Source organism: Primulina eburnea, chromosome 11 (assembly GCF_022965805.1).
Source record: "Primulina eburnea isolate SZY01 chromosome 11, ASM2296580v1, whole genome shotgun sequence".
In the NCBI taxonomy this organism is placed as follows: domain Eukaryota; kingdom Viridiplantae; phylum Streptophyta; class Magnoliopsida; order Lamiales; family Gesneriaceae; genus Primulina; species Primulina eburnea.
The window spans coordinates 41998119-42014788 of NC_133111.1; the positions used below are offsets into that span (position 1 = coordinate 41998119).

Sequence of the window (16670 nt, forward strand, 5' to 3'; positions counted from 1 at the left end):
AACACGTAAATATGAATTTCCTATATATCCTACAAATATTATGTTATGTCGCGCTTATCCATTCCACATTGCAAATTTTGTGCGTAGCCGCCAAGTACTTTTGTGATCCATAATCAAAGTCGTGTTTGTCATTAGAACCTGAAATCACATAAGTGCGTGTCCTGTTCGAGGAGAGGGACCCCGGGGTGGGGTTACGAGGGTTGACCGGATGGCTTTCCACCCATGATTGACCGCACGTGTGGGGATGCATCCACGTGCACTCGTTTGTATCCACTGGAAGCGAAATTGATTGGTTTTTGTCTCTTTATGACACCATAATTGTCATTCCACAAAACACGCTTCTGTACACAAAAGGTGGTTTCCCCTAATTTAGTACTTCGCTCATTCATCCTACATATGTTACCCATGGTTTTGTGTGTGTATTCTCTCATTTTATCCTCACAAATATGAAAGATGTTATCTAATTTTTTTTTGTATTTAAAATATGACAAAAATTTGTGTGAGATGGTTTCAAATTTTGAAACTTCAATGTCCGGTGGATTTATGATTCATTAACTCACTCGCCCAATTTCTATTGGCTAAAACTTGTGTGAGATTGTCTCAACGGTCGTATTTTGTGAGACATATCTCTTATTTGGGTCATCCGTGAAAAAATATTACTTTTTATGTGAAGAATATTACTTTTTATTGTGAATAAGTGTATGGTTGATCCGTCTCACATATAAAGATTCGTAGACCCGTCTCACAAAGAGACTTACTCTTAAAAAATTCGAATTTTAAAAAAATCATCCTTACATATTTTATATTAAATTTCAGTTATCGTTGTTAATTAATAATTTTTTAAAAAATTATTATGATCTCGTGTTACCATAAAATGATTTATTTTTTGAGTTTCCTGATTTTAAATTATTATTATTTTGTTTAAAATGGAGTCTAATTCATGGAAAGGGACAAGTTGATATCTTTATCTTTATGCCGACCCGAAATTAGCCTGATTTGTAATGACGTATGTGAATTTATTTCCAAAGATATGGATTACAAAAGCATGGCCATAAGTAATTAATTTTCATTCAAGAGTAGAACAAAATAAATATTCATTACTTCATGTTCATGTATATAAATAAAATTATTACTAGTTCACGGGCACCATTTTGTACCAAAGACGAGACATTAATTAATTATGCATCTTTGTATTGGACTCTCCATAGTTGTCACAAGTTCTGTTCATAGTTAGGTCATTTGTAAACTTCACGTTCCAAATGTTCATTATTGAGCACGAGGACGTGAGAGAAGTGTATTAGTTTTCACACATCGGTTAGATAAACTATCTGAGAGTTCCATATATGAACTTGGACAATCATCTCTTATATATTAGTTGTCACACATCGTTTAGATAAAATCTCTTATATTTGAATGTATGGACTTGGACAATCCTCTATTTTTGAGCTACTTTTTGGTGTTGAGCCAGGTTCAAATCTCAATCTTTAACACATATTTTGCTGACTTATCTTTAGGCCATTATCCCTTTTTCTTCTTATTATGGATTTCCAGTCAGTCTAGGGGAACAAATGAAGCAAAACTTATCGTCTATGGATTGCTGTATAAGCACAAGTTTTTGCCGACTTATGTTTAGGACATTGTCCAAAATAATTTTGAAATTTTTGATGAAAAGACAAAATTGCCTTTCCTATTTTTTTTCTTCTACTCCGACACGGCAAACCGGCGGTCAAGCGGCGGCAGCGGCAGATCCTGCGGCGGCGGTCCGACGGTGGCGTTCCGGCGAGGGCGGCGGCGGCGGTTCAATAACGGTGAAAGAAGAAGGGTAAAATTGGAAAGAGATTAGGGAAAGAGAAATGATTAATAATCCTACAGAGGAAGGATGTATTATTTAATCACACGTAATACCACTTAATCACTTATCGGAGGGATTGAGCTGATTAACTAAAAATCGTATCAAACGCAAGATAAAGTGTGATAGCATAATCAATCTTACCTAATCCGACCAACCAAACGGAGCCTCAGAAGTAGCGTGGAAATTATCGGTTTTGCCGCCATATAAAGACCGGCTTCGGATAATGGGGATCGAATGATTCACCACGTACGGGCCAGTAAATCTCGCATAGAGCTGAGTGTAGTATATATATATATATATATATATATATAGTTAAATGTCATTTTCATAAATTAATTATAATGGTCCTCTCTGACATTGCTGCATACATCCGAGTCTTCTGAATTTGCAGGTTTAATTGAATTTATTTATTTAATTACTGCATGAGCTGAAAATAATATTAATAATATCTGAAGGGAAATATTACAATATCCACATGGAAAGCTTTCCTTTTTCTTTTTCCTTTTCCAGATTTTCACTTTACTTGCTAAAACACTCGTGCATCCTCCAGCCACGGCTCGATGTTGATCTCTAATAATTGCACGTATGACCAACTTATGTAAATCGAATACTAATTCAACTGAACTATTATTTATATCAAAAACTATAAATAATATTAACTGTGTAACTTAAATATTTTGAGCTGATAATAGGCTCAAATCCCAAGATATAATCAGTTGTATTAGTGATGATGATTGTATTTTTTTTTTGTATAAACGTCTTATCATCGGGCCGAAACAACCAAACAAGGCGTGGAATGGGAGACTGATATTAACTGCGAATTGAATTCAAAGTGCAATTTTGTTAATGTTAAACAGAAATATTATCGCCCTATCGATCATATTCTTCATCTTGGTTTTGGTTTCTTGATATGTATGGAGTGCAAATATGGACCATGCTTGTAATGCAACATTTAGAGATCATTCATTACAATGGTCCTGTATCTTGAACTAATACACCAAAAATTCTAGGTCTTTATTCCACCACGGTGCAATGATAATTAAATAAATACTATATAAATGATATCCAGAATTATTGTATGGAGATTCTCTTCTGCAAATCTTCTCACCCTTGCACTGATGTGAAATTAATCGCTTTCTGCTCTCAAGTACGTACGAAACATTTAATGGATTATCCGTACCAATTTACTTTGTAGGATTACGAAAAATTGATACCAAAATAATATATTATATATACCACATATACACTACACACACACACACACACATGTTCTAGTTTAAGACCAATTGTTTCTATAAATTAGAAAAAATTTGAACTTTTATGAATTTTGTTACACGATTTTATATATTATCAAGGTTTTCGAGTGTATGCATGTGGGATCACTCCTTCATTCGACCCTTATTTATTTATCCAAGTTAATTTATGCGAATATAATAGATAGCGCTATCGTCAACTACAATATATCCCTTGGTTTGCCGTCGATTTTATCCAACGTTGATTTATGTGGATGTAGGTAAATGAGGAATCTAAATCTCATCTTCATGCATGCACATGTGACAGACAATTAGACACTGACTTCGTGCAAATAAATATCCTATCCATCCCTTTTGCCCATTATATATAATAATTAGGCATAATAACTCACACACATAAAACTTGCATTATATATATATTCTCATTCGATATATATGCAATCGTAAGTCACATATTTTTATTTTATTATATAAAATCTTATGGTTTAATAAATTCGAAATATAAAATAATTTCACAACATATGGTTAAAGAATCTTAGCTTTTGGTTGGCACCATTGCAAAAATTACTCAAAAAGCCATAAGAAACCCCACACCATGTGTTAATAAGGTCCCCCTTTTCAATCTTTATTTGTCCTTGCTTTTGTTTCTTCCCATAGTTCACCATTGGCACATATCGATTTGTTGCAATCCATATATCAACTTTATATTCTCCTCTTGCATCGCGTATAGCTGTTAAGATTGGAACTTAGACCTAACTCAACCCCAAAAGCTAGCTCGAGGTGGGAGGATTGTCCAAACCCGTATATACAACTACAATTGCATATATGAACATTTCCTTTTCTTCTTTTCTCAAGCTCACTCTCAGAGATATGACTCAAATCAAATCAGCTATATTATCAATGAAGCCATATCATCATCGTTCGCAAAATTCTACATAATATTATCATATTTTCTATATCTTTTGATTTCTGACAAATTTGGTTGTTTTAATTTGAAGTGTTGATGTGCTACTGCACAAATCATCACATCGCCGTCGCATTGATGCCAAATCATCGTCATGTCTCGGAAAAATGGAAAAAATTGCCAAAAAAAACAAAGATAGCGAACGAAAATTGAAATTGACAATATAGATGACAAAGATCGCGAAGAGACAAACATATAGAACAAAAAAAACAACTTTTCATAAAAGCTAATATATGTCGAAAGTTGAAGGTCTTATGCAACTACATGTGATCTGGTGACTGCTTTGGTCACAATAAGCAAGAAATTTAGCCTCTTCCATGGATTCGTTTCTTTTTCTTATGTTATAGAAGGGGTCCATGGAAAATTTTCCAATTGCATGTTACCCCTCGTGGGACTATCGTAATCGTCGTCCTTCAAAACCCACCTCTCATTATCCCTAACCCTACGATATTTTATTTTTTATCAATAAAAAAGAGAGAGAGAGAAAGGAATCGAGGCGTATTTCCTCTTTGAATTGCTTCCGAATTTATCTCAGTTTTGGTTATGCATTATTTTTCTGTTTGGTATCTTGCATTGCGTTCTTTTTTGGCTAGAAAAGAGTTATTTGAATTCTGGTTTGGTTCGGAGATGGAAATACGAATTTGTAGCTTACATATTTTTTTTAAAATCCTCGTGACAGCATCATTGCTTTAATGTCTTCTGAAAACTTATAATGTACACAAAAATATAAAAACATACTATTACCATTCATTATATATAAGATAGGGAATTGATTTTTTTGGGTGATGAGAACACGCGACCGTTACGTCGGGTGTGTACTGGGTAAACTCTATAGTTTAACATAATAGTCTATAAATATCACGCCAGCTGAATAAATCACACTAGCTAAGCAAGTTCTGTTCGACAAACTCAACTAATAAATTGTTTATAAGAGGAATCAATCAAACTTGGGACTATTTGGGAAATTGAAAATTTTAATTGTGAAAATTATGTCATTCCAAAGAAATTTAAAAATAAAAACATATATCATATATAGGATATATAAATAAATAGGGTTTTGAAAATGTAAAAGGCCCTTCATTTAATTTCTACTAGCACATCAGATATTATAGTTTGAAACAAATTATTAGACATTTAATTCTCATGAATCAATGTATTTAATTCAAGAAATATTAGATGTAATACAATTGTAAGACAAGGATATGACACTGCCATTAAATTAATTTGGTGGTATTTGCATAATTCTTTTCCAACCATAGCATTATTTTAATTAAACAGTAATAATTAGTATTAATTTTTCTTTACCATTATTAATTATTGTTCATAAAGAAATCATGAGAAATAGGGAAAGATCACGATGATTGCTTATTATTTTATTTTAACTAAACATAAACCCATATACAAATTTACTTTAATTGTTACATATAATAAACTAAAAGAAAAGAGTTGTTTGGATTTCTTTGAGAATTTATTTTATAATTTTTTAAGGTTTTTTTTAATTACATTTCAGGATCTGAACCATGTGTTAGATGCCACAAAATTCACCTAATCACATGCTTCCCACAAATAATTAAGAAAAATAAGTTTGGATTAACTATTTATTTTTGCATGCTTATCATATATTAATATTATTTTACCAATAAAACATATTTTTTTGTTATGCTGTTTTGCCAATAAAAAGCTGACAAAAATTTCCAAATTTATAAGAAAATGATTGATCGTTTCAATTAATTATTTAATTGAATTTATACCCTACAAATCAGGTTTGTTGACTGTCGTTATTACTTCAAATTTGTAGGTTAAATCTGCTATAGAATTATTATTTTTATATTATAATGTTAAAGCCTCACCTTACGCTTTAAGTAGTTGAGATGTTTGCATTATTAAGTTAGTTAAATGATACCACTTTAGTACAAACTGAAAGGCACAACTAAATAAATAGTAATAATTAATAATTAATGATATGTTAAAAAAAAAATTGATTATAAAGTTCCTCCTTTGAACCCATCCACGATCATCAATGGAGTCATTTGAATGCAAGGTCTCGTATATTAATTTTGTGAGACATGAATTCATTTCGACTCGATTAATGAAAAAAATTATCTTTTATGCTAAAAATATTAATTTTCACTTTAAATTTGGATTAGATTGATTCGTCTCACGAAATTATATCCGTGGTACCATTTCACAAAAACTTATTCTTTGAATGTTATTTAAGAGATTAGAGGTTTACATTAGATCATGGCTGATCATCGGAAATTTTAAAATCTATATTACAAAAATCAATTATATTACCCAAGACGAGAGCGGAAAAATTTCGAGTGGAGAAATATTTATTGAAATCGTATAGAAAATCGTAATTTTAGTCATTTATATTTTATTCCTCGCGGTTTTATTTTCTTATGTTGTTAAATTTCAGTGTCAATTAACTATCTATATTTATTATTTTATATTTTCGCAATTTTAATAATTTGTCCGTTGTGGCACTAATACGGTCTTGACATGACACTAGCATGTCACTGATGCAATCCCCCGACGGAAAATGACTAATTATATTGCCAAAATTGAAAATATATTACTTGATTAAACTAAAATCTCACAAAAAACACCGATGATGTGTCACTCACCCATTGGATGTGATGAAATATAGAAAAATTGCACATCCAATGGGTGAGTGACACCGCATCGGTGCTTACATAAGTGTGCACGGTAGGTGTGCAGCATATCAACACTATATATATATATATATATATATATATATATATATATATATATATATATATATATGTATGTATGTATGTATGAATTTAGAGAAATTCCCATTGCTTAACAATCTAATTGGGCCTTAGCTTACTAAATCGCACAATATCATAATTTTCTCATGTTAAGTTGATTACTTTTTTGTATAGCGTCATCGACTATTGTTAATTTGATTACTTATAGTGCTCAAGTATTATATACATCTTCAAAATTATTCTAACTAAAATTATTTATTAACACCTATTAAAGTACAATTTTAAAATAGAGTACTCAGATTACTTTAAAATATATTATTTTAAAAATATAATTGTATTTATGAAATATGCATGTTTTTTCTTCACTTATATAAACTAAAATTAACATGATTATTTCGAAACACAACTAGCTAGCAACCTGCTAGGGTTTTTGTTTTACAGGTTGTATATATAAGCTGTGAAAAAAAGGTGATGATTATAATAAATTCATTCAGTTTCCACCGGAGAAGAAGAAGTTGACGGCAGTCATGACCTCTGGTGGCCGTGTACAGTCGGAGGATCCTACGGAGGCGGTACTCTTCATATCTTTCTCCTTCCTCTTAGTTTTCCAGAACTGCTGTTTTGCGAGATTATCTTTATTAATTTATTCTGCCGATAATGTGGGATTTTTAATTATAATATATATTCCACTTATTATTATTAGGTATAAATGATTAGAATTAATAATAATAATAATAATAATAATAATAATAAAAATTAGTTTGTACCTGACATCAGGATTAAGGAGTAAATTCCTAGTAAGCTGAGATATGCACATCCCAGTGACAAAGGCCATGGCAGCCATCGGGGTAAACCTGTTTTCAACTATTTTTTTTTATATAAAAAAAATAGGTACTGTGATTCTTCAATTATATATAATTCATAAAACCCAAAAATCCAAGTATAATGAAAGTTTTTCTATTATTATTAATATTGTATAAATGTACTTGTAGGAAGGTCGGGGCATAATCCTTCCACTCTTTTTTATTAATTTATTGGTCGGAGTCCGTCAAACCTCTCACTCTCGCCGGAGGTGTTTTGTTTTTTAAAAAATGGAATGTAATAATGATTTAGATTTTAAATATTTTTTATGTATTATCAACATGTTAGTCAAAAACCATTAAAAATTAAAAATATTTTAAAATCAGTTATAAAATAATTTTGCATTTTTAAACACAAATTACCCATGAAATTCTAGAAATGGAGAATGAGTGGTGATGCTGAAGTTTTACTAAAAACAGTTTTACTTGGTCGTTTAGGCAATAAAATACCAACATTTACTCTTTACTTAAAATTGTAAGAAGCACATTTTCCTACTTTGCTTAGCTTTAACTTTAACTCCTGAAAATTGACTTCTCCATGTGCACAAATGTCCCTCACCCAAAGTAGAAACGCGAGTTTAGAAATATGTTAAGCTTTTTATATGTTGTGTTAATTGGAATTTAAATTTTGATGTTTTTCTTTTCCTTGTATTATATCAATCAATATCAATCTGGCAATAACATATCGAATATATCGTATCAATATATACAACTCAATTCAGAATTTGACTGATCAATACTCAAATCAAACATAATCTGCTCAATGTCACGACAGAACGATACAATCATAATCAATACTGAATCTGATTAATACCAATCTACTGATGCTTCAACGGTATAATAATACAGTCTTGATAACCCCGTCAATTTCCACATCACAGACATAATCAGTATCAATACAACTCATAACCCCAGTGATAACAGATCATAATCTTAAATTGGTACAATCTCAGTCATATCGCTTCAGAAAATAATAACAATTGCATACAAAGTCTGTTCTTCGATCTGACTTTGATTATACAATGTCTACTATATCAGAAACACAATATATGATTCATATTCACTTCTGACAATATCATAATTCTAAACTATATCAGAATTCAATAAAACTTACGTCTCGTTGTAGCTGTCGTCGCTAGGAACACGGTGCTGAAGTCAGATTTTAAATCTACCGGTTGGATCTCGCAAAATCACCATTTTTCCAATTTAAGGAAACCTCCTCGGAAACCTCTCATTCTCCTTTTCATTTGTGAGAAATGAATTGCTTGTTCTTTATATATATATATATATATATATATATATATATATATATATATATATATATACACGTTGCACGGGAGACCAAGTGGCTCATCTTCGTTTTGCATGCCGCGTGCATATGCGCGCCCAAGGCCCGCGCATATGCGTCTGGCTTTCCGCCCGGCACTTCTGAATTTATCTACTCGCTCATATGCGCGCTCTCGGCTCGCGCATATGCGCGAGACCTATTGTCTCGTGCACACACACTCGTGCATATGCGCGTCTCTACGCCGCGCATATGCGCCAACTTCTCTGGACTTCCCCCTTGGCTTCTCGCATGACTCGCGCATATGCGCGCACATCTCTCGCGCATATGCGCGAGGTTTTCTGCCACCCACGCGCATATGCGCTGCTCCTTGTCGCGCATATGCGCGAGATGTTATGTCCTCGCACATATTCCGTGTTTTCTTCCGCATTTTCGGTCTAATCCGTTCCATCTATAATCATATCAATTATCACCAAATCGTTTCAGATTAACTGGATAAATTTCTCGAGCCTTACATTAATAATGACTTAGATTTTAAATATTTTTTTATGTATTATCAACATGTTAGTCAAAAACCATTAAAAATTAAAAATATTTTAAAATCAGTTATAAAATAATTTTGCATTTTTAAACTCAAATTACCCATGAAATTCTAGAAATGGAGAATGAGTGGTGATGCTGAAGTTTTACTAAAAACAGTTTTACTTGGTCGTTTAGGCAATAATATACCAACGTTTACTCTTTAGTTAAAATTGTAAGAAGCAGATTTTCCTACTTTGCTTAGCTTTAACTTTAACTCCTGAAAATTGACTTCTCCATGTGCACAAATGTCCCTCACCCAAAGTAGAAACGTGAGTTTAGAAAGATGTTAAGCTTTTTATATGTTGTGTTAATTGGAATTTAAATTTTGATGTTTTTCTTTTCCTTGTATTATATTATAGAATTTTTACTGTATTTACCAATATAATGAAAATTCAATTATACCAGACAATAAAAAATTAGTTGCATCAATTCATTTCCAAGAAATTTTAGAATTTCTTGAATCCTCCTTTTTAAGAAATATTGCTGGTTGTAGGTTAAATCCTTGCTTGAAGATACAGGAATTCCATCTCTTATTTATGCAGTCTGAAAAGGAAAACTAAGCACCCAACTGCCAGTAGTTGAACATCAAAATACTCTAAAAACCTTCAAGTCACACACTTGTTTCTTATATTTATTAGGAAAAATAGAGCTACCAGATTAAACATTTAGACCTTTAAACATATATAGAAGAGAGCATGAGACTCCTTCTCGTAGCTCTGTTCTTTGGTTTGCTGTTTTCTTACATAGGTAGTGTTCTGTCAGTGTCTCCAAATGTAGTTTGAATCTAACTGTGTTTATTCAATGATTTTTGAAGTTCTTGTTTTCATGCAGATGCCTATGATCCTTTGGATCCAAATGGGAACATAACAATCAAATGGGATGTGATATCTTGGGCAGCAGATGGATATGTGGTGAGCACCTACATCCAACCATAGTCAGTTAGTCGTAAATCGACTCTGATTAGTTTGAGATCAAAACTTTAACAGTGATCAGGAACATACCAACATGTGAGGGTATAGAATACTTGCAATCTTGCCATGTTTTGGTATCCAAGCAACAGATGGCTCCGCGCTATCTGGAAATTTTAAATGTTTATGATCGAGTGTGTTTTTCCTACATAAAACTGTATAATAGAAGATATATTTTGTCCCCTTCATTTAAATAATCCTGTAAGTTTTCAGTTTCCTTCATCTGAGACGACTTTTTGATATCACCACTGCCAAAGATTATAGATTTGAGAGTTTTTTATTGTGAAAAGTTCTAGCTAGGTAACAAGAAAGTGGATGTGTACAGGGTACACGTACGAAATATCTATGACATGAAAACTTAAATGGACTAAGTTTTTTTGGGTGATTCGTAGGCCGTCGTAACGATGAACAATTTCCAAATGTATCGGCACATTATGAGCCCTGGGTGGACCATTGGGTGGACATGGGCTAAGAAAGAAGTGATATGGGATATGAAGGGTGCCCAAGCTACCGAACAAGGGGACTGTTCCAAGTTCAAAGGAACTATCCCTCATTGCTGCAAGAAGAACCCAACCGTCGTAGACTTACTTCCAGGCGTGCCTTACAACCAGCAATTCAGCAACTGCTGCAAGGGCGGAGTCTTGGCTGCCTGGGGCCAAGATCCACAGGCAGCCGTCTCCGCATTCCAAATCAGTGTTGGCCAAGCCGGAACTTCTAACAAGACGGTTAAACTTCCTAAAAACTTCACTTTATTAGGCCCTTCACCGGGATACACTTGTGGCCCTGCCAAGATTGTGCCTCCAACCACATTTCTCACCCCGGATCGTCGAAGAAAAACTCAGGCCCTGAGTAAGTCTTCATGCCCTGTTTCTCTAAAAGTTCGATGAGATAAATTTGTGATTTTATCGAACCTTTCTTTGGGCAGTGACGTGGAATGTAACTTGCACATATTCTCAGTTTCTGGCCCAGAAGCACCCCAGTTGCTGCGTCTCATTCTCGTCTTTCTACAATGAAACAATCACGTCCTGCCCTTCTTGTGCTTGTGGATGTGAAAACAAAAAGAAATGTGTCAAGTAAGATTTCACTTTTTTGCACCAAAAAATCTAAAATCATCCAAGCATCATATGTTCAACCTGGTTTTGTAACAGGAGCGATTCGAAACTTCTGAGTGTGGTGGGGATAAACACTCCGAAAAAAGACAACACGCCTCTGCTCCAATGCACGCATCACATGTGCCCGATTCGGGTTCATTGGCACGTTAAGTCCAACTACAAAGACTACTGGCGTGCGAAGGTCGCGATAACTAATTTTAACTACCGGATGAACTACACGCAGTGGACTCTCGTTGTCCAGCACCCGAATCTCAATAACGTGACTCAAGTTTTTAGCTTCGATTACAAGCCTCTTGTTCCCTATGGCTCCATCAGTAAGTTTCTTGATTTGTTAAGCAAATGACATTAACAAACTTCAAATATAATATATGGTGCTATAACTTGATATCAATGCAGATGACACAGGGATGTTCTATGGCATGAAATTCTTCAATGACTTGCTAATGGAAGCAGGGCCGTTTGGAAATGTTCAGTCGGAAGTACTTCTTCAGAAGGACAAGGAAACTTTTACCTTCAAGCAGGGGTGGGGGTTTCCCCGGAAAGTGTACTTCAACGGCGAAGAGTGTATTCTACCCCCGCCTGATTCTTACCCCTTCTTGCCAAATTCTGCTGATTCAAATCAAGCTTTCTTCCCTAGATTTATAGTCTCTTCTGTAATTTTGTTTCTCATTGTAATTGTGCCGGTGAGTTTCCAAGTTTTGAAAATATTGGAAAGTTCTGAAGGCCATTTAAAGCTTTTGAAGTAAATTGCGGTCATTTTTTTAATTGATTGTTTTTAAATTAATTATTTTCATAAAAATGTGGAAATTTGATACAACATTTTTTTAAAAAAAAAATTATGATTGAAGAAACACAAAGAAGTGAAAATCATATTGCAACACTCATTTCATATATTTAATTTTTGCGATTTTAATATTTCATATTGTTAAAAGATATTACTAATCCAACATTTTTCAAATTTTATTCCAATACCAATAGTAGTATGTTGTTTTCAATTTTGGTTCTTTTTAGAGTGTTTTGACGTGATGCGGAACAAGTTAACAATTCGTCAACACTCCCGTAAAAAAAATCGGAAATCGCGATGAAACAAAGATTTTGAAATATGATTATTTAAAATATCAAATCATATAAAACTGACATACATAACCAAAATCCTTAACCCAAATATATTCATCTATTTACTCAAACAAAAAAAATTCATTGATGAATCCTTCCTACGAATCCTTCGTGTTACCATTTAACCTCCCGATGCAACTTTTTTTTCTTTTGTTTTTGTTTTTTTAAAATTAATTTAAAATTCATCAATTCAAACCCTATCAAATTCAACGCAATAAATCAACCCTGACATAAAATCAATAAATTTAACATTAAAAAATATAATAAATCCTTTCTAAAATACTTTCCCTTGACCATATTCAAATATTTTAACAAATACAAGAAAAAATAACTTGGTCCATGAATTTGTTTTTATTTGAATTTCGATCCACTTACTTTTCAAATTTTGGTTTTTGTTTACTGAATTTGATGGTTTTTTGGCTTACCAGTCCTATTTCGTAGTAGCATTAACACGATGTACGAATATAGTGTTGTGACATCGAAAAATGATGATGTGAAATTGAAAAATGAATATGAAAATAATGGATTATTTCACCCCACCCCTACAGGCACTGCCTGTAGGGGTACATCCAAGGGCCAGAATTTTTTCTGGCCCAATTTTTTATTTTTTTTAAATTTTTTTATTCCCCATGATATGAATCTCAACCCTTGATCTTGGGTGTGGGCACGGCCCCCACACCCAGGATCGAACCTTCCGAAAATAATGATATGACGTTGAAAATTGATAACGATTTATCCGATATCATATCAACAATTAATAAAAATTGCACGCCAAATTACTGCACATTCCAAAATAAAATAAATAATTGAATTTGCAAATAAATTAAACCAAGTGATGAAGCATCCACATGGTGGGGGCATTGCAACATAGGCAAGTTGGTACTCGACAATTAATTCGTTTGCCGATGAATTGAATTCTCTTGGCTGGATGATTCATTAATTCCTATGCATCTTTTTGTGTCGGTAGAGGAAACTTGATAATGTAATTAGCAAGGACTCGAAAAAATTTAAAAAATGAAATCAAAATTATATCAAGTTATACGAATTCTGTGTTTACCAATTATATATTTTCTTTCAAAGGTTTTTAAGTTTCTCAATATATTTCCAATTTATCCAAAATTAAAATTAAAATTTGTCTTAAATTCAATTTATGTTAAGGATAAATTTGCAGGTTGGTTATATAGTTTGGGAGATTACTGAGTGCGTTGAGACTGGAATTTCAATTTAATTTGATTTGGTTCAAATTAATTCATAAAACAAGGCAAAAAGTTGTGTAATACGGTCTCACGGATCGTATTTATGAAACAGATTTACTATTTGGGTGATCCAATGAAAAGTATTACTTTCTATAGTATTATTTTTTATTGTGAATATCAGTAGAGTTGACCCGTTTCATATATTAAGATCCGTGAGATACAATGTAAACAATACTTTGTAATGAAAGATGAAACGTAAATAAAGGTTTTTATTATATATATATTTTTTAAAGTTGGTTTGGTTCAATACATGAGAAACTTGAATACCGTAGAATTGAATATATAATATACCTATTTTGAAAATTCAACAGAAACAAAGTTTTATTACGGAGCTTCAAGTCGTAATACTTTCGAGGAATTATAGCATACATGCAAGTAATCGAGCTGTTTGCATTACCAATTAAGAACCGCAACAAATTTTCAGACAAACCGGCTGGCGATTAATCCTTCCGACCGCAGAGATTTCTGTAGTTGCAGGGCCGCTGCTTGTAGATCTTGTTGGCCTTCGGTACGCAACTTCCATACACTTTCTGGTCACAGAAGGGTCTCTTCGGAATTTGCGCCAGAGGGGTGAGAGTTTTCGATGAATGGGTGAAAAGCATTCTGCTTATTTCTGAATCCATCATGAACTCCTCGTCTCCCGGCAAGCAGTCTCCGACGACGGTGGCGTTGCATTCGGCCGCCAGGTTGGCGGCGGCGCTGAGGCAGTCGGATTTCTTGAGATTCATGCTGAGAAATAGGAGCGCCAGGGCTAATACGGAGGCCGAGCGAAGAGATTTCAGCTGCTTGGCCGTGATTTTCTTCATTTTCGACGTTGAATGGTTCAGCTGGATTTCGTCGGTGGGTTGCAGAGGAAGATACAAATTAAGTAAATGGGTGGCCATTTTATGCCTTTGACCTACAATAATTGAGTAACAGTGGCTCTCGTGAGTCGCCAAAGCATTATTAATAAATTTATGTTTCGATTACATATATTCTATTTTTTTATATTTTACTAATATATTAAATATTTTTTTATTGTATATTTGATTTATTTATTGAATCATAATTGTATTAATACGTAAATATAATATAGAGTGTGAAAAATATATTTTTTATTTTTCATTTTTAAATATTTTTAATATATATTATATTTGAGTACAGATTTAAAAATATTATATATAATAGTATTTGTCTAATTGAATTTAATAAGAATAATTTGACTCAAATTCAATTTATGTCAAGGATAAAATTGACTTTTAGTTTAAGCATGATCAATTTTTTGTAAACCAATATTATTTTTATTCCATGACAAAGTATTTATATTTACTGAATCTTAATTAATTTTGTTCGTTTTTGGTATAGAAAGTCGTCCATTGACAAAGTATTTATATTTACTGAATCTTAATTAATTTTGTTCGTTTTTGTTATAGACAGTCGTCCATAAAATGGGAATTGAGCCTATATTTTATTTAATTTTAAAAATAAAATAAAATTTTATGCATATATTTTCGTCCTTTTTTTTTAAAAAAAATATTTTTATAAGACACTTCTTTCTTTCTTTTTTGAAGATAAAACTTGTAATTTTATTGATTTAAATCATCCTATTACAAGCTTAACCAACCAAGAAGAAAAATCAGCATTCAACCAAACAAAGGGTGAAAGGGAATCAAAATCAAAACGAGCAATGCTATGAGCTACATTATTTGTCGTACGACGAACATGAATAAGCTTAGATATCCTAGATTCACTCATTACGCTCTCTAATATCTGTTGCACAGAGGCCCGTATAACCAATATCATCCCGAGTGGCAGTGACTACTTGCACTACTAATAAGAAGTCGGTTGCAACTTGAACATCAGTAAAATCTTTGTCATGCAGGAGAATAATACCTTCTCGAATAGTCAGAAGTTCACCATGAACCACTGAGATGGGTTGGTTGATCTGCTTTCCAAAAACCAATAACAGTCGGCCTTGTTTGTCTCGGAGTGCGCCACCAATGCTAAAATGATGTCTATCCTCATCCACGGCCGCATCTACATTGAGTTTTAATGTGCTTAATCTTGGCAGATTACATATCCTCTCCGAATTACTCTTTTTTGATGCATCCTCAATTTTCTCTTTGGTCCGGGCTTTTTGGAAATCAGATAAGATTGCATAACTCCAGGAAACATTATCAACTAACGGTTTCTTCTTATCACCATGAAGGTATTCTGTTTTTCTTTCCATATCGCCCATTTGTGAATTGCAACCTCATTCAAATTCCGTCTTTGAAAATTGGTCTTTCAACCACTGACAAAGCTCCAATGTGTCAGTATGGGAGTTTCCTCTTAACACTTGAGCAAAAGATGTGTTCTTCCACATATGTTTAATCGCAACACAAAAGAACATGGACATGTCCAGACGAGTCTATAGAAAAATTGCAAAGGTTGCAGGATTCATTCACCACCGGGACATTGTGTCCGAATAGATTCTGGTTAGTCAGTATACAATCATGGGAAATACTTCACCAGGAATAACCGAATCTTTGGTGGAACATAAAGGCTCCAGATTTTACAAGACACTTTCTATAAAGTTACAAATAATCCCATAAAGAGATTGTTATTTTCATTATTATGATACTTATATTCGTAAAATTTAATTTCATGCAAAAAAAATTTGAAAATTGAATAAAAAAAAATCAGCATTTACATGGAAAATTACATCA

The 16670-nt window shown here is 33.0% G+C and overlaps 1 protein-coding gene across 1 annotated transcript; it reads left to right on the forward strand.

Moving 5' to 3' along the window:
• The first annotated feature begins 10009 nt into the window (after positions 1-10009).
• Positions 10010-12431, forward strand: LOC140806230 (COBRA-like protein 4). The gene is made up of 6 exons (XM_073162759.1): positions 10010-10278; positions 10363-10442; positions 10892-11348; positions 11425-11572; positions 11648-11925; positions 12008-12431. Exons 1-6 carry the CDS (start codon positions 10227-10229, stop codon positions 12355-12357), a joined length of 1365 nt encoding a protein of 454 aa, XP_073018860.1. The 5' UTR covers positions 10010-10226; the 3' UTR covers positions 12358-12431.
• The last annotated feature ends 4239 nt before the right edge of the window (positions 12432-16670 follow it).